The following is a 23,441-nucleotide window of genomic DNA, read 5'->3' as shown; positions in this document are numbered from 1 at the left end:
GACAATTACCTGTTTGTTCTGTAAACTTTCCCACTTCGCTTTCCGTTTTTCAGCGCTGCTTAAAGGAAGAGCCTTACCCTTCTGATTCAGGTGGCGAGGAGTGAGCAGGTTAAGTCTAAAAAGCGAAACGCAACAGGTTACTTATGCTCCATTTCAATGCGGCCGTGATTCGGTGCAAGTTGAGTTTGCTGCTACTACGGCACTGCAGACAGGGTTCTTAGAACACATGAGCATTCAGAGTGAATGCTGGACAGACAGAGGCACACCATGTAATACGGTCTTGCATTTATGCCCGTCCGGCGTCCCGCGGAATCTTGTTTATTTATTGAAGTGAACATACTTCAGGTTCATCGTGGCTCATCGGCTGTTGTGGAACTACAAGTCCCTATATGCACTCTAAGGGCTAGATTTACTAAGCTGCGGCTTTGAAAAAGTAGGGATGTTGCCTATAGCAACCAATCAGATTCTAGCTTTCATTTATTTAGTACCTTCTACAAAATGACAGCTAGAATCTGATTGGTTGCTATAGGCAACATCATCACTTTTTCAAACCCGCAGCTTAGTAAATCTAGCCCTAAGCTTCAAACAACGTAATCCCACAACAAGAGCCACAGCTTGCTGTTCCCTGGGGTAGTATATACGGGCTCTCTAGAGAGGGGGTCGAGTGCCCGTTTCAGTGTTGTGCACATAGTGCAATAGTATATGTGTAATCGGAGAAAAACAGAGCCAGACACAGGAGTGCAGAAAATACAGAGAGATCATTAACAAACAAATGAAGGGGGGAGATCGTAGGACGTACATGTATAATAGGCACGTATTGTAGCATAATTAATTTGCTCAAATGAAAAGAAATTCCTTAATGGAAACAATAACTGCAAGTATTGGAGGTCTTAAGGAAAGAAGCAAAAAAGGGAAGTAGATAAAAACATTCTGGAAAACCATTTATAAAAACTGGTGCACTGGGAAAAATTGCTCTAAACCAGACCTGGTCAACCTGTAGCTCTCCAGATGTTGTGAAACTACAAGCCCCAGCATGCTTTGCCAGTTGAGAGTCAGCTGATCGCTGGCAAGGTGTGATGGAACTTGTAGTTCCACAACACCTGGAGAGCTGCGGGTTGGCCAGGACTGCTCTAAACCAAAGTATTTTATTATTAGTTTGTATGTTCTCCCTGTGTTTGCGTGGGTTTCCTCCGGGTGCTCTGGTTTCCTCCCACACTCCAAAAACATACTGGTAGGTTAATTGGCTGCTATCGAAATTGACCCTAGTCTCTGTCTCTCTGTCTGTGTGAGAGAGAATTTAGACTGTAAGCTCCAATGGGGCAGGGGCTGATGTGAATGAGCTCTCTGTACAGCGCTGCGGAATTAGTGGCGCTATATAAATAAATGATGATGATGATCATCACCATTTATTTATATAGCGTCACTAATTCCGCAGTAGTAACCAGCCTTTGTTTTAATTTTCTAAACTCTACTGTTGTTGGTTGTTAGACCGTGCCTGGTTGCTATAAGTAACAGCACCTGTTACTTATGAAACCATTACATACATCCTAAAAATTTAGAAAATTTAAATCAATCCCCCATCTCTTCTACTCCTAACCCATGTCCACAATTCATTTCAGTCCTCCATTTATTAATTTTGCAAAGATTATGGGTCAGCTAGCAGTTAACAGTAGCCAACATTGATTTGGGGTCAATTAGAGGAACCCAGGACCTCTCCAGAGTAAAATTTTGCATCATTTTTAGTTAGGCTGGGCAGCACGGTGGCTTAGTGGTTAGCACTTCTGCCTCACAGCGCTGGGGTCATGAGTTCAATTCCCGACCGTGGCCTTATCTGTGTGGAGTTTGTATATTCTCCCCGTGTTTCCTCCCACACTCCAAAAACATACTTGTAGGTTAATTGGCTGCTATCAAATTGACCCTAGTCTGTGTATGTGTATGTTTGGGAATTTAGACTGTAAGCTCCAATGGGGCAGAGACTGATGTGAGTGAGTTCTCTGTACAGCGCTGCGGAATCAGTGGCGCTATATAAATAAATGGTGATGATAATGCTATTTGATCTCTTTTAAAGTTCAGCTACACAATGAAAACCTCAAAAAAGTTTCTAAAAAGAGCAGACAGGTCCTGTGATTAAAGACATGCTACCTCTGCACAACATTACAAGGATGAACACACCACGACCAGTATCATGAACATGCGTTAAAGGTCTAGTGTTCATTCACCTCCCATACCTGGATGACGTGTGGTCTACATCCAGAAGAGGCTGGTTGAGGTTTGTCAAGTCGAGGTTGTACTTTGTTTTATAATATTCAGCAAATGTTTCATATTCTGGGGAAGGGAATTTACTGAGCGGAGTAAGATCAGTGTATACGTCAGCTACATAAAAACGATGAGGCTGATCAAAATTGCGATATCTGGTGAGAGGAGAGAGAGCAAAGGTGTTGGTTAAAATACATTTATGGTTCTGGTGAACAGGAAATTCTGCAGAGACCTTGTTTCATGGGCGAGGACACTAAGACGCTGCCACACATGGAAGTACCTACCTTGGAATGATAACTGCATCTTGGTAGTCTTCTAGTTTGAAAATAAAGGGATTTTCTCTAGAATACTGTGAGCTCGGTATGCCGGTACGAGCTTCCGATTTCTCGATATCTTCCACAAACTTAAAGTCTATGTCCAAAGTGCCGCAGTCGTTAACTTGGGGGGAGAGAACAAAATTCAGTGTCATTCTTATGTAGGTATCTCATCTTTCACTGGAATGAATCACAAACAAAGAGGACTTTGCAAGATATGAGATTACAGTATAAGAACACTGAACAGCCGTCAGGAAACATACAAAATATTTCACCTTGCACCATATATATTAAATATTCTATATATATATATATTTTATGTATTTCTTGCAAGTAGGGGGTTGCCAGTAGGCCTCGGCTTTATACAAGTTCGGGCAGAAACGGAGCCGATCCGTGCCGACCATCGTGGGCTGTGACTCACCAACGTTGAGAGGTAGAACACAGTAAGCAGAGTCGGCCGCTGTGGGCTTGAATTCTAGTGCAGGTTTCTCGAGACGAAGGATGTGGGAGAAGATGTACTGGTGGAGCCGAGTGATGAGCTCGAGCTGCTGGAAAGTCAAAGTGAATCCAGATTTCTTCAGCTCAATCGATATGGTGACCTCCCCAGATCGGGTGTAGACGGGAAAGTGTGGAATCTGCCAGAGATATAATCCAGACTTAAACTGCATGACCGGAGCCTGCACACCCCGACCCCGACAGATCGTTCAAACCAAGACAAGCGTATCCCGTAGCTACAACTGAGCCACCTGCAGCATTCAAATACATTACACAACAATTTAGCCACTAGGGGGCCACCGGTCCCTTGGCATAGGTGGACCAATTTTACTCTAGATCAACAAGTACAGGAACTTCTATAAATTTCCTATAACTGTGGATATAAAGGGAAAAAATATTATCTGTATAGGAAGAGAGATCCACAGGCTTAAGGAGTTACTACTAAGCACTACTAGCTATATAAACTGTAAACTTCAGAAACCTATGAACAGACCATGTGGTGCAGGGAGTAAACCCAGTACCAAGAGGTGATGGATAATGTAATATTGTGTGAAGGTCTGGTGGAGGGACGGCCCCGGCACTACCTGAGGTATGGGTTTGGCAGTTAGGATGCCGAAGCACCTTGTTGAGTCTTCGGGAGGGTAGAGCTTTCGTCTCCTGAAGTTTAATTCATCCGGCAGCGGCGTGGTTAACACCATTCCGATCACGTAGAGGTAACACGGCTGACCGGGCTTGGGGTAACTGTTCCGCAGACACTCTGGGATCTGAAAGAAATGTTTTGACACTCACTTTATCTGCTAAACTTCCAGAAGAGGAGTCAATGTACAATACAAAGCATCGGCAGCGACACGAAACACAAACAATCCGTGACTTCATAAATCCCTCGCCTGAAAGTGCAATTAATTTGCATATAGGAAACAGATCGCACGATTAACAGATAAAGAGCAGCAACCTACAGCTTTAAGGTAACACTGTCTCCTCTTGGTGGAACCCGGTCTGCCTGGGACACTGGTCTCTTCCTCATCGTGTAGATCAAGCTCCTCCTCGTATTTTACCGTTTCTTTGCCAACTGGCATCAGATGGTCGTCGAGTTCACCTGTGAAGAACGGGTAAAGCTTTTGTAGGATTGACTACATTGAACTTCACGTAAACCAACTCAAAAAGGAACCATTACTTAGATGTTTGAAATACATCAATAGCAGTCAGGACACCAGAAGATTATATAGCGACTCTTCACAACAACCCAAATAAGAGACTCAAAATGCAACCGGGGATGATCTTACCGATCTGATGCAGCTTCTTGCAGCACATCAGAGCCACCGCTCGCTCAGCAAGCCTTGAACAGTTCATAGGGGGGCCCTAGAAAAAGTAGAAACCCATTGTAGGAACATTTAGGAGCGAGGACCTGTAATCACCACTAGCAACAAGTTTTCCAGCAAAGACAACTCCAACATGTGCTCCAAAGCAAACTGTTGTTGAAGACATATGTACAAGAAAGCTAAGGAAGGTCCCGCTTATCATGAAATCTATTCACCCGTCAAATGCAGACGTAACTTTGCAGGGTAACTTAAATAGCCCCCAGACTCAGTCAGGAGCACAAGAGAAGAGATGTAATATATCACAAGAGGAGCCTTGTCTGTGTAACTATATTCTTACCAGGTACTTACAACAATGGGGGCTCTCAGAGGGGAGTTAATCGGCAAGTAGAGTGTGGACCGGTAGACGCCTTCCGATACCTCTCGAGTTTTACACTTTGGGGCGAGGTGAGTGAATGGATCGCTGGGTAGCCGGGCACAATACCTGTGAAAAGGAAAAGAAGGTCAATCTGTAGAAGTCTAAGGGGCAGATTTACCAAAACTTCTAAAAAAGAAAAGTGGAGGTTTTACTCATAGCAACCAATCATATCTACTAGATAAATGATAGTTAGAATCTGGTTGCTATGGGCAACACTTCCACTTTTCATGAGGTTCTAGAATGTAGCATTGGAATTAAGAATCTCCTGAAAGTCAGAGATCTTGTACATAGGAACCCGGCAGTTCTTATGGTTACAGGGAGGTGGATTTCCCTCGTTGGAGGTCTTTAATTCAATCTTCTACCGTGCAACCACTTTAATCTTAACTTCCAAGTTAAAGTGGATCCTCTGATCCAGCCACATCCATAACGCACTCACCGGTTGATATGGCCAATAGCAGTGTTGATGGTTACCCTAGGGCTGCCATCGTCTTGCCGCAACACATACGGAGGAATGATCTCGTCATCGTCTATAATGGCTTCAGACTCCGTCTCGCCGCAATCCATTGACTTGGAGCATTTATTCCGTAAGATCTGTAACGCAACGTAATATTAGTACACCGGTACAGTTCCGGCAACGTGCATGTTACCAGAAACGAGTCACACACCTTTTCGATGGCTTTATAGGTTTTAAGATCGTCCTCAAACCCCTTTATCTTGTCCGTGTCCGCCAGCATGATGTAGTTTGAGATGGGGGCTCTGGCTCGACCTTTGGACTGAACGTAAGATCTGTACTCTGTCGGCAAGTCAAACCGGACCACCAGGTTACATTTTGGGATGTCCACGCCCTCCTCCACGATGCTGGTAGCGATGAGCAGATTGGTTTCATGTGCTCGAAACTTTCGCAGAACCTGTAAAGGGAAGAAGAAGAACCGCTCATCTCTGTCACTGACAATGCAGAACGATCATTGGAACATAGATTCCATTTATAAAGTCTAACAATTAATGTCATAGGTTAGAAACAAAGGGAGTTTGTTTTATATTACTGTATATACTCGTGTATAAGCCGACTTTTTCAACACATTTTTTAATGCTGAAAAAGCCCCCCTCGGCTTATACACGAGTGAACTTACCTGTTCTCCAGTCCCTCAGCTCTTAACTTCCGCAGTGGAACGCGTGTGCGTTATACCGACAGGAAGTTCGGCATTTGGAACGCAAACTTGCGTTCCCCTGCGGAGGGAAGTAAAAGGCTGAGGTGGAAATTAGGAAGCTTAAGTAGCCCTACGGAAACCTGCCAGGTGAAAAGCGTTGAACGCTGTGAGGAATGTACCAGATGCAACTGGCTACACGCGTCTTCGCCACCCGCGTCCGGGAAATGCACTGTTCTGCCCACCTGCGCTTGGACGCATGATCGACTATTGTCGTGAGAGGCCGGGGAGGGGATCATTTTAAGTGACCACCCCCAATACTGGGACATCTGCAGACTGTATGTAATAACTTGATTACTAGATGTTTGATATATCTACTTCTAGGAACAATCACTGTTAAAATTTCCTTTCTTTCAATACATGCAATATAATTGTGTGGAGTTTTCCTCTTTATTAAATCATTTAACACTTGTAATTGGCTGTCTTTTTGCTAGTAGTACTAATTGCCCTATTGGAGTGGTTACTATTGGTTAATGGACACTGTTGTATCTTATATATGATTTCCCACCCTAGGCTTATACGCGAGTCAATAAGTTTCCCAACCATGGATCAGGCTTCTGCGGAATAACAGGAAGGGAATCATCTCATTAATGTAGAAATGTCATAAACATATTTGTTTTTATGGTTTACTGGTCCTTTAACCAACCAGAAAGTCCCGTCCATTCATGTGTACATTAGGAATAACAAATCAAAAATATATAAATCAAATAAGTGCAGCCTGTTGCTCTAAGCAAAGTTGACATGCACAAAGCGGTGTACGTATCCGTGGCTAAAGGAAAGGAAGAAAAGCATTGTGTGTATTATAGTAAATATTGGATTGTAAGACACAAACTTAAGAATTTAAACCATTTCAGCATCTTATGGTCCTAATCTACAGCGCAGCCGAAACACGCTTATAGTTACAATGTGATCTTTCAGCCCTGAAAGCCAATGAGGGAGGAACGAGTTTGCTCAACCTCATAATTAAGTCTCCATTTGATAATAAACTATAGAAGAGGGTCCAATAAAAATGAGAAACATTACTGTACAATGTGTATATGCATTATTACATATGTCTGGAAGTGTATTAGACATACATGGTTATTGCTCTATTTGTGCAATAACGCTGGTACATTTTACGGTCCAGGTCATCTTATAGCGTACAAATTACTCCGTCATAAAACCAAGCTGCTTTTTATTGCATTTGAAAGATGAAGCTTCTAGATTTAGCCAACAGTGACACTTCCAAGCCATTTAGATATCCTGGCGGAAGTGGGGACCACGGCCCTATCCACAGGAACCTGCTCCTTTAAGCTACGTATTTACTTCCGAGCAGTATATAATGTTATTTAACTGTCAGTGCCAATAAGCCCCAAGAAAGGCAGTCACGGCCTGTGAGAGCAGAACAAGCGATAGCTCAGTGCCTGAAATGCTGGATAATTATAGTCTGCGCTGGAGGGAGGCCAGGCCTCGGAATTCTGTGTAAAGAGTTGACACAAAGCAGATTGAGACGAGGTCTGACCACGAATCTATTATGGAAGGAAAGTGCTTCTCTTCTAATACGATCAGGGAGGGCAGCACTGCCAACGTTACCTCCTCCTGCTTTCTGAACTCCACTTCCATCTGCTTGTTCCGTGGCTGGTTCTTTCCAATGCCGTGTCCGGTTATAAAATTGCTGCTAATGTAAGCCAGCTCGGTGTCCTGCTTCCCGGCCTCCTTAATCAACCTGTAATGTTAGGTCGGAACCATCGGTTAGATTACAGCTGTGATACAAAATAAACGTGTGCATCAAGCGCTGCTTGTGTGGCATACAGAAGAGTGGGCAGAGACTACAAGCAGTGTCAGGCTAACCTTTATACAAGCAGGATCATGTGGACAAAGAGTCACCTTAAGAGTAGAACACGAGTGCTTGGACACGCGGCTGTAGTGATTGTGCATGCGGCTGTAGCGCAGTACATTATGCTCACCATCCGTCGTAGCGGAGCTAATAAAAGTTGCCACAGATCAATCACTTTGCAAAAATGAGCCGACAAGACCCAGTACCATTATTATTATTACTACTATTATTATTATTAACTTCTTCCCGATAGGGTATTAATATGTGACCAGTATGGCAAAGTTATTGTTATTTTTGTAACGGTCTTCTGTACGCTTGTAAATTTCACCTAAGATTTCTTTTAGCAGGGTAATGAAATAAAGAACTTGTTTATTTTAGATGCCTTACATGGTGGGGGGGGCACATTTTCCATGATTACTGTTCTGTAATTAGTGTAACCCTGTACAGTTAACTTAAAAATGTATTGTCATTCAGAGAGACAGAATATACGCGAAATGAAAGCGCAGTGGAAACATTTAACAGCGTCCCCAGGACTCATTTATCTTGTGCTCTGGGAGCACTTGGTGTTGTGACCAGGGTCATAAATCATCATCTATTTATATAGCGCCACTAATTCTGCAGCGCTGTACAGAGAACTCACTCACATCAGTCCTTGCCCCATTACAGCTTACAGTCTAAATTCCCTAACACACACACACACACACACACACACACACACAGACTTGGGTCAATTTAATAGTAGCCAATTAACCTACCAGTATGTTTTTGGAGTGTGGGAGGAAATCGGAGCACCAGGAGGAACCCCACGCAAACACGGGGAGAACATACAAACTCCACACAGATAAGGCCATGGTCGGGAATCGAACTGATGACCTCCATGCTGTGAGGCAGAAGTGCTAACCACTGAGCAACCGTGCTGTGTTACACCGAATGGCACGCATTCTTCCAAAAACATCATGACATCCCCTAGTCAGTAAACGGGTGGTATGGTATGGTCTTTTCTGAAACACTTTGCAGTAAGATAAGGCCGCGGTCATGTCTGCCTTTTAGAAAGTCTATTTCTGCAAATATTTTAGGATCATTTAGGAGCATTTTTTGAGATAACATTTGACTCTTTAATGGCTTTTAACAACTTGCGCGTGAAAGGCTAGAGCGATTTATATTCGTTTCAATGGACCTTTTTCATCATCTGGGTTCGTCAACCTAAGAAGTTAATGAAGCAGCCAACGTGCGAGCAAAGGGCAGCAGATGGGCATTTTACGGACAAACACAGAAATACAGATGTGCTGACAAAATGTAAGACAATACAGTAAATCCTTATAAATATGGACAGCGAGTGGTGGTGTTGGGAACGGAACCAGTTTAACGGTAAGCTCTTATCAGAAGGACGGCAGGAAAAACCACAAACACCAACTAAACAGGCTTAAGCTGATAACCCTTACGTCCCTCACTAGAAGTCACTTTAAACGTTGCTTTTATAAATAGGACAATTAAAAGACAGAGGCTGACACATTACCGATTTAAAACAACCGCCGTGTATCTGCGTTCCACAAAGATGATGCCGCACAAGATGTTGGTAAACGGGGAGGGGAAGCTGGTTTCGGTTTTCTCTTTCTCCTCGATTTCCTCGTCCTCGTCGTCTTCGTCCTCGGAGTCGCTCCACGAGACGTAGTTGTCCTGGTTGCGGTTGTTGTACCACTCCACGCTCTCGAACTGCTGGCGCTCGTAAGGTTTGTACTTGCGCAGGATCTCCAGGAGTTTGAGGACTTTGGGGGTGACAAATTTCAGGTCGAGGGAGGCGGGAGAGAAGTGTTCCTCGCACAGAGCGTGGACCTTCCTTAGGATGGTGTCCGTAAACAACAGGAATTTCCGGTGCAGCTCCTCCTGCTCGTGTTTTATGTACTTCTGCAGCTCTCTCACCATCATCCCGGCCACTTTATCCGCACACCACGGTCCCAGGACGAGCAGCACCGCCCGGCAGTCCGACAGGATCTAAGACGGAGACAATCCATTCACGTGGTGCAACAGCAAAGCATTATACAGGCAACTTACACCAATGTAGGTAGATCTTTAAACAGAACAATACAACTGAAAATAAATTGAGAAATATTTCAATCACCCATTGTTTCTTCATTTTACTTTCTAAACTACTGTAATAAATCTGGGATATCCGAAATCAGGGCCCTTGGTACTGGATTTCAAAGGGTCAGATACTTGTTCCATCCACGATCTTTACACCAACAAGCATGGACACTGTTAGGAGCACGTTCTACTACTAAATCACAGTCACAAAAGTTCAACATCTTTCATCCGGATGTAGCTGCAGTTATCACTTCGTTAGGTACAATGCAAGTTATAAAGTTAGGAAACACTTTTATAGAATGTGGGGGAAGCTTTGCAACAGGATCATCATTAAACATTCATCTTCTAAGAAGAAGGCAGAAGGAAAAAAAAACAGAAACGTTTATTCGGCTTTTAAATTCGAACAGTTTGAACCAAACAGACAGTTTAAAGTGAGCACCAATAACACTAAACAAACGGTTCTACCCTATGCATCAGCCAGTGGAGGACTGTTTGTTCTTCACACGGTGTGTAGCCTGTAGGATGTTATACGAGACACCATGCAGTGTAATGTTTGTCTGTCTGCTGGCCTCATACCTGTTTGGAGATGGATGTTGAATCCCGCTCTTTAGAATAAATTGGAACGTTACAATCATCCAGGAAGTGAAGTGCTTCATCCAGTTCCGTTAACAGCCTCTGATAAAGTCCGCTTTTGTCATGGTACGGGCCACAATCCAACACAATCTCACAAGGCTGAGAGGCGTACCTTGAGCAATCACAAGGGAATAAAGGGTATTACTACTTGCTATACATGGGTTGTATTATTTAATTCAAGTTTCAACTGTGTTGCCCTTCTAAAAAGGAAAAGTGGAGGTGTTGCCCATAGCAGCCAATCAGATTCTAGCTATCATTTATGTACTACATTCTAGAAAACGATAGCTAAAATCTGATTGGCTGCTGCTATGAACACCACCTCTACTTTTCGTTTTTAGAAGGGTTGATCAATCACACTTAAGGGTGATTGAACTAAACGCTTTGTACTCCTCTGGCTAATCCCTCTGCCTATGCAGCCACGTATTCAATCACCCTGATCAACTGCACGATTACACTGTTAACTTGCTTTGTAAAGCAAAATAAATCAACCGCAACTCCTCATTCCCTATAGGATGTACCACTGACAAAATATCACTAAAAGGTGAAAGCACTGCAGTCAATTCTCTGCTCTACACGAAGGGCCGACCCGAAGGGGATGGAGATGAGCTCATGGGTTCCTGTTTACCTGTCTAACACCACCAGATCAGTCGCGGTTTCTGCATTACTCTTTAGAATTTCCTCCAGTTTCTGGATTTTCTCCTCCAGGTGACGGGGGTCACATTTCCCATTCAGTATTGAAGCGGTCAGTCCCAGGATCCGTGGACACGTCTGGTAACTCTCACAGATCTGCGTGTGACGAGAGAGCAGAGGGGGGGGGGGGGGGGAGGGGGGGTCATGAATGAGCTTATTGCTGGAAGAGTGTTCACTGCACACAAAGCCTTCACACATGAAAGCTACGCCACTGCTATAGGGTCTTACGTCCCACGAATGGTGGGAAATGATGGAACTAAATATCGTCACAGAGGCTGCTTCCCGTATATAATATGTCAGCTTCTTGGAGTCTTTTGTTTTTGGTTGTTTAGGTTTATGTCACATTTAAATATTAAGAAAAACTGATTTCCCAGCAGGATGGAGACAGAAGGGGGGAGGAGCTGGAACACTTAGAATTATTTTTTAAAGTACCCAAGTCCTATTGGAGCCTCTGTACACCCTATGGTCTCAGTGTACCCCAAGGCGGGTAATATGCAGTCAATGGTAATTTTAATGGGTTTTTGGCACTGTAGTGGCAAAGTTTTTATGTCAATCTTTCTGCTAAGGCCGAGAATTACATATTTACAACATCTCACCTACATCTATCATGGACAGTTAATGGTCTTTGCTTGAATCCGTTCTGTGTTAGCGCCTGTGTCATCAGTTAGCTCCAGGTTATAAGAAAGTAATTTTAAATATCCCTCCAAAAACTCCAGCACGCTGGACTTGCCATCTACGTCTCCGGACAGCTCTCCATTGTGTGGGCGGAGTTGTGGGGGGAGGGGGGAGTGGGTAGCTTTGCCCACTACCGCTGAATTCAGGATAATCTCCCAGCAGGCACTACTCTATCACCCTCTTGGGCGATCATCTTCCATCTTACCAAAGGGCAGATGGACCAACAATGGGGTTCAATTCTCCTCCTCTTACTCAGTGCAGTGACGAGACTTATCAAAATATTGTGGAGACAGCAAAGAGTCTTATCTCCATCATCGAAATGGATCAACATTGCTAATGGACTGAGGAACCCGCACACAGATACGTATTTTATAATAGATTAATGGTGCGAGTGTTCTACCATGGATGGCTATCAGAAATATTAGCTGAAGTAAAATGCTATTCTAATACCTGGAGATCACTTTGTTTTCACTGCTCTTGTGAAATGTCTTTATTTTCATGTAAACCAGTTTAGGAGAACAGCTGATATATTTATACATCCAGGTGAACACCATTGAGGCGCATACTAATTTACAAGGCGGACCAGAGTTGCTCAAGTCAATAATACATTTATATACATCTGAAGGAGTGCAGGGATCTGAAATAGGACGATGGATTCAAGTAAGAGACATTTGGTAGAATGTGCATAACAATGTTGAATCTGATACTGAATGCAACATACATTGTTTAGTATTCTAGTAAAGGCTATACGCCTTTATACACCGGTATTCTTACTATGGAGTAATGCAATGTAGGTTACAGTTCCCCCTCCCTTGGGTTACCCATGCACTAGTTTTCCTAAATGTAGCGATCCCTTTGTCGATCCAAAGAAGGGCATGTCTGAAAGACGCTTAATACAACAGTTACAAAGTGGAAAGGCCAAGTATGTATTTTAATATGTTATTACTTTTTTGGCCACTTGGGGCACTGTTCCACCGAGTCCAAGGCCTGAATATTTACCAATGTTGTTTCATATACAACCGAACATATAAAACCTATCAATTATCGTCATCCGTCAGAGTGCAGATAAAGTGGTTGTTCTTCATACCTTCATAACGTCACAATACGGGTGATCCTGGATAGCAAGATGGCATTCGTCGAACACCAGCAAGTTAATCTTGGATAGCGTCAGGATCTCGCTCTTTAGGACACTGGCGAAGATCTGGCAAGTCATAACCAGAATCTAAAAAAGACAAAATATAAATATCTATGAGACTAATGTAACAACTGCAGAGATCACATCTGAGACCTGGTCCATACGTCTGGTTTAGATTTTGGAAATAATACCTCATCTGTTTTCAATGTTTCCTTTGTAAACTAACTGACAACTCCCATCAAGTCCTCCAGCTGACACAGACCAAATTGCTTTTGTGCTACAGCTTCGGGGAAAATAAAGTTTGACAAGTGCCCCAGTGAGAAAGTAAAAGCAACGGACTTAAATTACTCTGTATTTTATTAGACGTGTTGTAACAATCGTATTTTATTCTTAAGCTGCTCCTTGCAGGAACCTAAAATGCTACAACAAAACCATGTATCACTGAAACGGCTGAACACGACGAGAGATGCATGAGCTTTGCCATGCCGAAACGTTCCTGGCGTTTAGAGGACAGATGTTTAAACACAAGGAAATAATCCCATTGCTGTTATGAAGTTTAAGTATAGGTGGCCTTGTGGCAATTCCATCTGCTCCACCCTGTAGCAAAGGTTTATGAGAGTTGACCCAGCTGACGACCTCCTCATGGTGGTAAATAACCAACATACCAAGAGACAAGACAGACGCCGTCACCCCTGACATAATTTCTTTATATAGCGCCACCAATTCTGCAGCGCTGTACAGAGAATATTTAGCGGTCCCTGTCCTACTGGAGCTTACAGTCTAAATACCTAACACACACACAGACAAGGATTAACATTGTCAGCAGTCCATTACCTTTCAAGTATGGTTTTGGAATGTGGGAGGAAACCGGAGCACCCGGAGGAAACCCAGACAAACAGAAGGGTAAATACAAACTCCACACAGATTTTGACCACACTCTCCATGTCTTGTGGAACTAAAAAGTCCTAACAATCTATGCTGGCCCTCTCCCATCAGTGCATGCTGGGATATGCGGTTCCACAACACTTAAAAACCTAATTGACAGAAATAAAATAAATTCTATTGGGAGCCACCTGTTTCAGGGGTCCAAGTAGCAGTTGTATTTCTGGGATAGCGAAGACTGCATTTAAATTATCACTAGACAAAATTATGCACAACCTATTAAAAAAAGGATCCAGAAAACCAGACGTTTAAAATACAGTACACAGCTCTAGATATGCCCAAAGCCGCCGCTAGCTGATTAACAGAGACACATCACCATGTTTAAGAATGTCTTCCACCGTTCTAGACTAACACAGCAAATAGTGTTTCTAATAGTTGTCATGATGAATTGACCACTAGGTGGCACTGTTCTGTTCTAATCAATATGGCAGCTAGCACACATGCATAAAAATAAATTATATATTACACATATAAATAATAAAATGCAAATCAATAACAAAGTTCTCTGCGCTCAACGACTCATCAACGCAGAGAAACGAGATAGCTCTTCTCCCCGAATAATTAGGTGTCATTTACAAACAATTCCTTTATCTGCCAAAATCGTATTGAACCACATCAACCAATCAGCAATCATCTTCTCCTCTCTCTAATGCAGCTTACCCAATGAAAGCAGGTGCCCGATTGGCTGCTGTGGTCTACTGCAGATGTTGTACCTAGAGACCTAACTGTGTGTCACAAAACCTCAGAGCTTTCTGCATTCACTGTAAATGGTCAATTGTAGTGGAAAACAAACGGATTCTATCATCGGAAAGTTCACTTTTCCAAACAATATTACCTGGTGATCCACAAATTCCTGGTTCCATTTCTCCTTCGTCCAGCTTTCCACCACCTCCAGACTGGAATATTCCCCCACCGTCAGGTCAGAGTGAGTCCTGACCGCAGAAACTTGTTGGGCAACTTGTTTAGCTGGAAGCAATATAAAATACAAAGTATATAAATGTGTATAAAATCACAGCATTATAAGCAAACCTCTACACCAAAAACTAGCTACACGGGTAGTAGAAAAACACCCATTACATTGACAAGAAATACAAATGTCATCCAAATTCTAAAATTACACAGATATCAAGGACCTGTAATCCTAACTGTACAGTGAACCAGATATAATTTGCTGCATCCCATTGCTCGGGTTAAAGCTACAATTCTCCAACATGCACTAGACCAATGCAAGCTGTTGGCTGCTAAGGATTGTGGTATAGTTTGGATGGAATTGGGTACAGAGAGCTGCTTTTGGACAAACCACATGGGTATGTGGCCCTCTACCAGTAGAAGCATAAAACTGGGACATACACAACAGACAAAATAAACATAGGAGAAAAGAAGGTAGGGAGGGCCCTTCCACGACAGCTTGCAGTAACTAGGAACTATACTTCAACGTCTCTTTACAGAAAACATGCAACAAGTACCGGAGTTGACCAAGAACACTGTTCTTTTAGCGCCATCAGTAAAGTCTCCACGGATCTGATAGGACAGCTCTTTAGTAAGTAGTACGGCAATGAACGTCTTCCCTGAGCCAGAGTTCAAACACACTATTGTATTGTGGTCCAAAGCTGCTTCCAGCAGCTCCACCTGCAGGAGGAGGAGAGTATTACAAGCAGTTACAATATCTCCAGTAATAAAATCAATGACGGGAATAAACACGCTCAAGCTAATTTGTGGGCGCACCGGCTGATCGATTAAACCGGCAGTTTTATCATGACTAATACAAGGTCATATTCAGTGTATTACATGCACAGCAAGTGGGCCAGTACCTGATATTTCCTAGGGGTGTATATATTATCATGAATTGCCTCCTGCTGCCAGGGCAGCCCAAAGAAGGGACCCATAGGGGAGGAGGCCGGGGTCAGGAGCTGCAGGCCTGCCATGCTGAGGGTCCTTTAAGCATCCAGTGACTTTAGATCATTGCAACTGAGGGTCTGTGCAGCTTTCTGAAAGAAAGAAAAAAAATATATAAAAAAAATATAAAACTTTATTCATATGCATACACATGCACTAACACACACATCAAATGCAGACTGTTCGCTTGCTTGTAAGTTCCAACTCAAGAGATTTAGTGGTTAGAATTCTTAGCAGCAAGATCACATGAATTGAATACTGTCCCCAAATAACCGCAAAACAGAAAGTTCTGTTTCCAAGTAACGTTTTATAAAAAGTTTTAGCAAATTATAAATAAAAATCGCTCACCCTTGTCAGTCTGAGAGATGGCCAATGCAATGACTCTTGAAATGTACTGAGACACCATCATACCTGCACAGAGGAAAGAGAACGATCCAATGTAAAAACATAATAGTGAACATATACATTGATCTGCAAAGGTTATGTTGCATCAGACAAGTCTCATGGTTTCTGGGTAAACGTTCCGCCAGTCTAATTGCTGCATCAAGGCCCACGAGACCGCCCTGGAGTGCTCATGCTTAGAGCGGAACTCAACCAACAGGAAAAAGCTACTCACACAATGGCATTTACTCTGTAGAATCACTGCTTGAAGGGTTTGGGTGATCAGCAACGTGCGTTTTCTGTGGACTACTGTAAGCAGTGTTTCATTGTTTGTGAAATACCAGCATTCAGAAGCATCTCATGATTAACTTTGGAAAACTTTCAAAACAAGTTGTGTTTATGTTTTACAAGGAGATGGGACTATTTATCATGTATGTAGACTGAAGGATAAGGTAGCTGGGACAGGGGGGCTAAGCCTGCTCTAGATCAAAAAGGGATAGATGTTATTGGTCACCGACCAATATGAATATAAAACCTTAGTCTATCAACTAAACGGTTTCACTATTAACGACGTACAGGCCTTTATTGCCTTCAACAACTTATGACGATACTCCGGAAAAGACAAGTTATCAAAAACACACCAACTACGAAGCCCTATAGCAAACGATTATGCAAAATTTACAATTTCTTGCAATAATGTTTCTCGAGACAGTGGAGGAAAGGGGGATATTAGGAGTCCGTACGACAGGTCCCTGGATGTACAGCAGAGGCTACAGAACAACAATTTTCTTTGAAGATTTATCAGAAGCACAAACTTGACTGAGACCTGAAGAGTTCACGTATGTTTCTCAATTAAAATGCATAGGCTGGGGGAAGAAAAGCAAGGTTTTTATTTATTTTTTTTTAATTGATTTTTTTTCCCATAACATTAGTGTTAAGTGTTCTGAGAGTTCCCCTTTAAATAATTATTTTTAGTGGCACAACAGGATTGGTGGCATCACTATTAACCTACCGGGAGGTTGGCATTTTATTGATGAAGAAATCTATTACAATTATTTTATTCATTTTCCACCGTTCTATACTAGATGGCAGTTTAAACCTTAATAAAATACAAATAAGAACACACATTTACAAAGCAAATAAATCCCAGAGTCAGCAGCAGACTGCCACGGACGGGTTACCCGTAGTACAAGGCCACACTGCATCCAAAAGTCGCCTGCTGGTTTAGGCCTCTGAATGGGTGCCAAACACAGCTTTTATATGAGTAATTACAGAGCGCGGACATGCCTATACGGTGCGTGGTAAACCTTATACAATGCACGGGGATTATAAAAAGATAGCATGAGACGTTTGAGGTCTTGCACTTGGTGCCCTAGTGTGTACTTAGCAACTAGCCGGGTCTGACAGAAACAATGATCTATTTCAGCTCGTTACCTGAATAATCCTTTACCTCAGCGCTGATTATGAGCTGTCCCAGAGGTTCTCAAAGTCGGTAACTTAGTATCACCCTTGGTAACCTGAAGGAAACATAAAATGGGAACATTTACAGCATAAGTCACATAAAAAACCCCATGTGCGAGTCTGTTTTCTCTGCCTGTCTATAGTCTCGGCTACGCAGGGATTTCACGTGTGCGTTTTAGAAAATCTAATTACAATGTGTCCTTTTTGGCAGCTCAGAAACCTTCGCCTCAGAAAGAGATTGCATTGTATGCGGGGAAATTCTGGGATGCAAAACAATTAGTGTGGGTGGAAAGCTCAAACATGGAACCCATCTCACAGCCCGGCCGTCTAGATTCTGTGGGCTGCGACATTCACTGCTTCGTCTCAGCGGACCAGAAGCAAACGCACTTTATTTTTTTGGGGTGAAGGGGAGGGGGGAGGGGCAACAGGAGGGGTGGAATTGGACAATTTAATTAGTTTAAGTGACTAGCTTCAAGACAGGAAGATGTTATGTATATGCTTTACGTCTTAAAACAGCTTGTAAAAGGCAGATTTCAATGTGGTCTGTGAACTGCCATTTTCACGTTCAAAAGGAAATATAACATTACACCAGAGTTAACAATCTGAAAAGAAAACGGTGAAGTCAAACATTTACTGCTGCTTAAAAAATAAAACGAGGTTAATGTGTGCAATAAAACAGACATTCCAAGGTTTTGTCAGACAGGACGTTTGCTTATTGCTCGTCACAGAGGCGCGCGCTGACTGCAGGCCCTGGGGGAAGACACGATTGTCCATTATAAAAGCAGAGTAAGGAATATTCCGCAAATGGTGCTTTGATCTGTAAGCTGTGCATTGAAACGTATTCGATAACTAGAAAAGGAACAGGACCGAGATTGCTGAATTCCTCTGGCCGCGGCGTTTGGCTTTTTCAAGTATTTTTACATTAAATAAAACCAAAACTTCTTCCACTAAAAATTTCAGCAAAGGGCCTGTTCTACTCTGGCTGCTGAATCGGCACTAGAAGGGAAGAGTAAAGCTGGTGGAACGGAGTCTGCCGTGGAACAGGCCGTTAAATCGGAGGTACGCAGTTCTGGCGCCGCAATCTTCGAGTTCCGCTTTCACTTGCTCGTTCTGCAACTTAGGCCAAAATCCCTCCTGCGAAACACACAAAATCCCAAACGAGGCGAATATTTCGAATAAGAGTTTTGAAAAAAAAATTCTCTTTTTTTTAAGATTAAAGTGCATATAAATGCAAACAGAGGTTTACAAATGAGCAACATTATGACCTTACCAAGCAGTTACAGAAGAAATATACATACATTGAATCCGTCAAATCATTTTTATTAAGATGCAGTAACGATGTGTTGAAAGCAGGGAGCTGGTTCTATAACTTGTACAACAGCAAAAACAATTTGATGGATAATATATTCCTGATTTTTAACATTTACCAATCAAATAAAACCTAGTTAAAGGCAAAAGTAAAAAAAACAAACTATAATCCCACCTGCCACCCCAAAAAAACACAAAAGATAACAAAAAGGAAACGCACAACTCATTTTAATTGTTTTTTTTTTTAAAGCAAGTTATCCAATGAAGCGACACATACACGTGTGTATGTGTGTAATATAAATGCTGGACGGCCCTGGTTACCTATAATTGCAGCTGGCATGACCGCAAGGGGAGACAGCAGCGACTTTGAAAGAGGGACAATTCTTAGGGAGTACATGGCAACAACTTCAGTGATCACGACAGCCCATCCTGTTAACGTTTCACGTGCAACTGTTTCAAATGTGATGCCAGCATGGAGCTCCGAGGGAACAATCAGCACAAGGAATCAATGGGCATAAGCTTAAGTTCCAGGTTTGGGACATCCATGCATTTAATTTAAAGTGCGAGGCAAACAGGTGAGCAAAGGCAAACCAATGCACCGCAAGCGTCAACCAGCGGCACAAGCAACCAGTTCCATTAAAAACTGTTTTGACGACAACTCCATTGGCATGGCATGGGTGCAGTCATTTTCCTATAGATGGTAAGGCAAAAGCTTATCGCCCCATAACAGTGCGGAGCGATCCTCACACCAACTTGTAGCATTTCTTTACTGATGGGAGGGGTGTCTTCCAGGAGTACCATACCCCATCCAGAGGGCACGTGTGGTCGCCAAACTTTTTAAGAAGCAGGGCACACATTAATCATATGTCAGTATCTACTCCATCAGATCTACCCGACTGAACATAAACGGGACATTCTGGTACGACGTCTAAGACAGTTCCCCCCCCCCCCCCCCCCCATCAACATCAGCTGAGTGGCTTGGATAATTTACTAAATGTCCAAGATAATATTTGAGAATTCTCCTTTTTTTTTTTTTTTGGAGCGTTAGAAAATATCCTAATTCTGGCAAAGCCTTGTCACCACATAAAAAAAAAGTTTGACGGTGTTCATTTTTAACTCTAGTAGATATTGGGCATGGTGCTCCCAAAACACAATGACATTTTAGTCCTCGCTAATGCATTGTTTCTTTATAAATGGCACTTTGCTAAAGCAAATCCCTCCCCGCATTGTTCACAAAGTTTGTACAAACTCAGATTAGAACCTGTTACAGTATTTAGTGTTAAATAAATACATTGATACTTTTGATTATTTTTGTTCACATCAATAATGTGTTTGGACTTTTAGGAAGCCAACTGCAGGGATTATTTTTCAGTCACTTTTTTTTTTTCAGAAGATACAACCATTAATGAGGACACCGATTCTAGCAAGATTTTCTTTGACGCTCCTGTTGAAGCCACAGAATGTTACAGCGGGTGATGCTAAACGGATCTTGGTCCAACACAACATGTGAATCCACCTAGTGTCACTCCCTTAGCTCTTCCTCAATTGCTTCTTTTGAAAGAGAAAGAGCTGGTTATTGTATGGAACCGCTTTAAGAGTAGACTACAGAGCTCGTCAAATCCCCAGGGGTTACCGTATTCTCCCCGACCCCACTATTGGCCAAGTGAATCCTAAGTTTTGTAGGCGCTAGCAAACAAGTGTTCTCTTCAGTGGATGCAATGAAGATCGGAAGAAATCTTCCCAGTGTTAAATCAGGAGTAACCGAGAGAGACCAGATACCTCATTATTGGGGGTAATAAAACTGAAGATTTGACAAAAAAAGAAAAGGAAAAAAAAAAGCAACTTGATAAATATTGAGATGATCTATGAGAATTTAAAGAAGAAACTGTAAAGATTACAATGGGACAAGAAGGAGAAACGTGGCCGAAACAAATGGGTCACTGGTGGAAGACTGGAGGACCATTCAACGTCCCTTCCACCGAAGCCTTTTGAAATCAAATGTCCAAAGCTTTAGACCAGAGTTCTGGTAACACTACGGAATGCACTGATACCGAACAATGTGTTGAATTTAGCCAGGCCAAGTATTTACTTGTAGGTATCACTTATGGTCCCCTGCCAGAAGGACGAGAAGGTGGACGACAGTAATCAACCTTTCGGATACATAGCTGGGTGTAGTGGAACTTTACATTATTCTCTGGCTTTTCTTTGTCCCTTCTCTTTACAAGTTAATAAGTAGCCTATTGTTTAGAATGAAATTCAAATTTAATGGAAAACTGACAACACAGGCACCCAAGATTAAAGATAAAAGTACCTTTGATCCAGTTTCATCTAACAAATCCATGTTAACACAAGGGTGTGTCTTGCGATTGGAATCCAGAAAGTCTGTTTTTCTAAAGATAATTTTAACACATTAAAATCTATAGCACAGATGCAGATATAGTCATCCGACCGGCTGATAAAGGAGGTGCAATTGCAGTTTGCATAAATGCAGACTACATCAATTCAATGCTTCCGACCTATGAGAAACCGCACACCAGGGAATAACAAGCTCTGCTGACACATCTACAGAAAACATGAGTTGGATCACAATGGACACATCCAAGTTTATTTATGCAGCTTCAATTATATCAGTCTTACAGCATTTTTCCAAAGATCCATAAATGTCTGCAAAACTCCCCAGAACACCCAATGTTTTCAGCAATAGGCTCAATGTGGTGACCAATCAACTTCCAATTGTAACTGGTCTTCCATCAGTTTTAACCTTGTAACTTTTATTGTAACCGTTGAAAAAAGTATTCATGTTTTTGTGTAATTGTATTTGAACAAATGTGTGTGTTGAAACCTTGTCAGATTCCCTCGTGCCAGGAATTGGGAAGTTTACAGAGAACAGCTGAAGGCCCATAAAATATTTTTACAGCTACCCCATCCCAGAACGCAGAATATTCTTATTGCCAACCCCATTAAATTCACCCCGATTCCAATGGTAATCCTTACTTACAGCCATTTTGAATTTTTATTTGGCTACTTATAAATTTGTGAGTTTAATTTAGCCTGTAAATAAGGTCAAAACTCTCATAATACTTACTGGGAGAGGGAGAACACAGACCTGTAGAGCTATCGGGTTGTAACCTGCATCCTGATCATAATTGAAGTATCCTGTAGAAATACCTTTTACCTACAACTGTCTCTGGGTTTCTGCAACCAACCAACTAAAAATTAAGCTTCTTTCTTGCCTCTTGTAACGTGAATCAACAACTCCGTGCTTTGGCCACAGCTCTTAGGATTGTTGATCCAATTTACCAGACGGCATAGCCAACTTTTTTTAATGGCTGTGCGTACGGTAAAACCAATGGTATCAGCACTTCCCATCATCCTACTGGGGGTAACCGTATGGACCATTAACCCTTTAATAAGAGGGATCGAGCCAACACGAGCTGTCTCATACTATTGTTCTGCCACTGAGTTTGAAGGAGAGGTAAATTTAAGTGACCTGTTGACATGATTGGGATCTGTTAAACCTGGTTATCTTTGCCGAAACTACATTACTATTAAGGCTTTACTTACGTGCAGGCTTTAGCTCCATACTGATTTGTCTGAAAGGATTTCTGTGAGACACCATGGAGTTTGTCATTAACATTTTAGTTTGCCCGTGTGGTCTGTACTATGCTGTCAAAAACGTGTCTTTCATGAACACATGCCAAGCCACAGAAAATCTATATCTTACGCTTTGTAAGAAGCCATCTGACAAGCCTGGCTATGCATTTTCTTGCTAGGCAATCTCTCCTACTAAGTTTGGAGGTGATTTTGACTGACCACGTTCCCCCACTGCAAAGAAATTATTCTTACTTGAAGCACTGTGGATGCAAAAGTAGGATACGACTGCACCGCAAGGGTTAAATAAGAATGTTACTTCTTGTTTCATGTAAATGTTTAACAGTATGCTTCTGCACACCTAGCAGTATTCTGAGGTCAGCTGTGATTGGCTTCTGCACTTTGGTAACATAACATTTATCCATGGGAAGCCATTTTATTGTAGCCCCACTTGGACATCGAGTTAGGCTAACCACTATAATGCATCACAACGGCATTTATTTGTTGTAGGTAGAGGTGTATGAATTGACACATTGATAACATATCTCTATGGGAAGCACGAGGCTAAGTGGTTAGCACTTCTGCCTTACAGCACTGGGGTCATGAGTTCAGTTCTTGACCATGGCCTTATCTGTGAGGAGTTTGTATGTTCTCCCCATGTTTTTGTGGGTTTCCTCCGGGTGCTCCGGTTTCCTCCCACACTCCAAAAACATACTAGTAGGTTAATTGGCTGCTAACAAATTGACCCTAGTCTGTCTCTCTTTGCCTCTCTGTATGTGTGTGTGTTAGGGAATTTAGATTGTAAGCTCCAATGGGGCAGGGACTGA

At 42.4% G+C, this 23,441-nt stretch overlaps 1 protein-coding gene across 1 annotated transcript in view; it reads right to left on the bottom strand.

The window, feature by feature from the left end:
- Positions 1-23,441, bottom strand: part of DICER1 (dicer 1, ribonuclease III) — a 37,506-nt gene that overhangs the window by 8,088 nt on the left and 5,977 nt on the right. The window contains 20 exon segments of the mRNA XM_075192105.1: positions 10-115; positions 2,229-2,411; positions 2,541-2,694; positions 2,992-3,205; positions 3,650-3,829; positions 4,022-4,161; positions 4,349-4,424; positions 4,733-4,865; positions 5,236-5,390; positions 5,465-5,707; positions 7,577-7,709; positions 9,337-9,812; positions 10,479-10,647; positions 11,161-11,321; positions 12,988-13,122; positions 14,813-14,943; positions 15,444-15,606; positions 15,789-15,965; positions 16,222-16,284; positions 17,689-17,771. Of these exon segments, the coding sequence (XP_075048206.1) occupies positions 10-115; positions 2,229-2,411; positions 2,541-2,694; positions 2,992-3,205; positions 3,650-3,829; positions 4,022-4,161; positions 4,349-4,424; positions 4,733-4,865; positions 5,236-5,390; positions 5,465-5,707; positions 7,577-7,709; positions 9,337-9,812; positions 10,479-10,647; positions 11,161-11,321; positions 12,988-13,122; positions 14,813-14,943; positions 15,444-15,606; positions 15,789-15,902 (3,066 nt within the window). The 5' untranslated portion in view covers positions 15,903-15,965; positions 16,222-16,284; positions 17,689-17,771.

This window comes from Mixophyes fleayi, chromosome 12, assembly GCF_038048845.1.
Source record: "Mixophyes fleayi isolate aMixFle1 chromosome 12, aMixFle1.hap1, whole genome shotgun sequence".
In the NCBI taxonomy this organism is placed as follows: domain Eukaryota; kingdom Metazoa; phylum Chordata; class Amphibia; order Anura; family Limnodynastidae; genus Mixophyes; species Mixophyes fleayi.
Note: the sequence above shows the minus strand (reverse complement) of the source record. Positions and strands in the feature narration are given on the sequence as shown.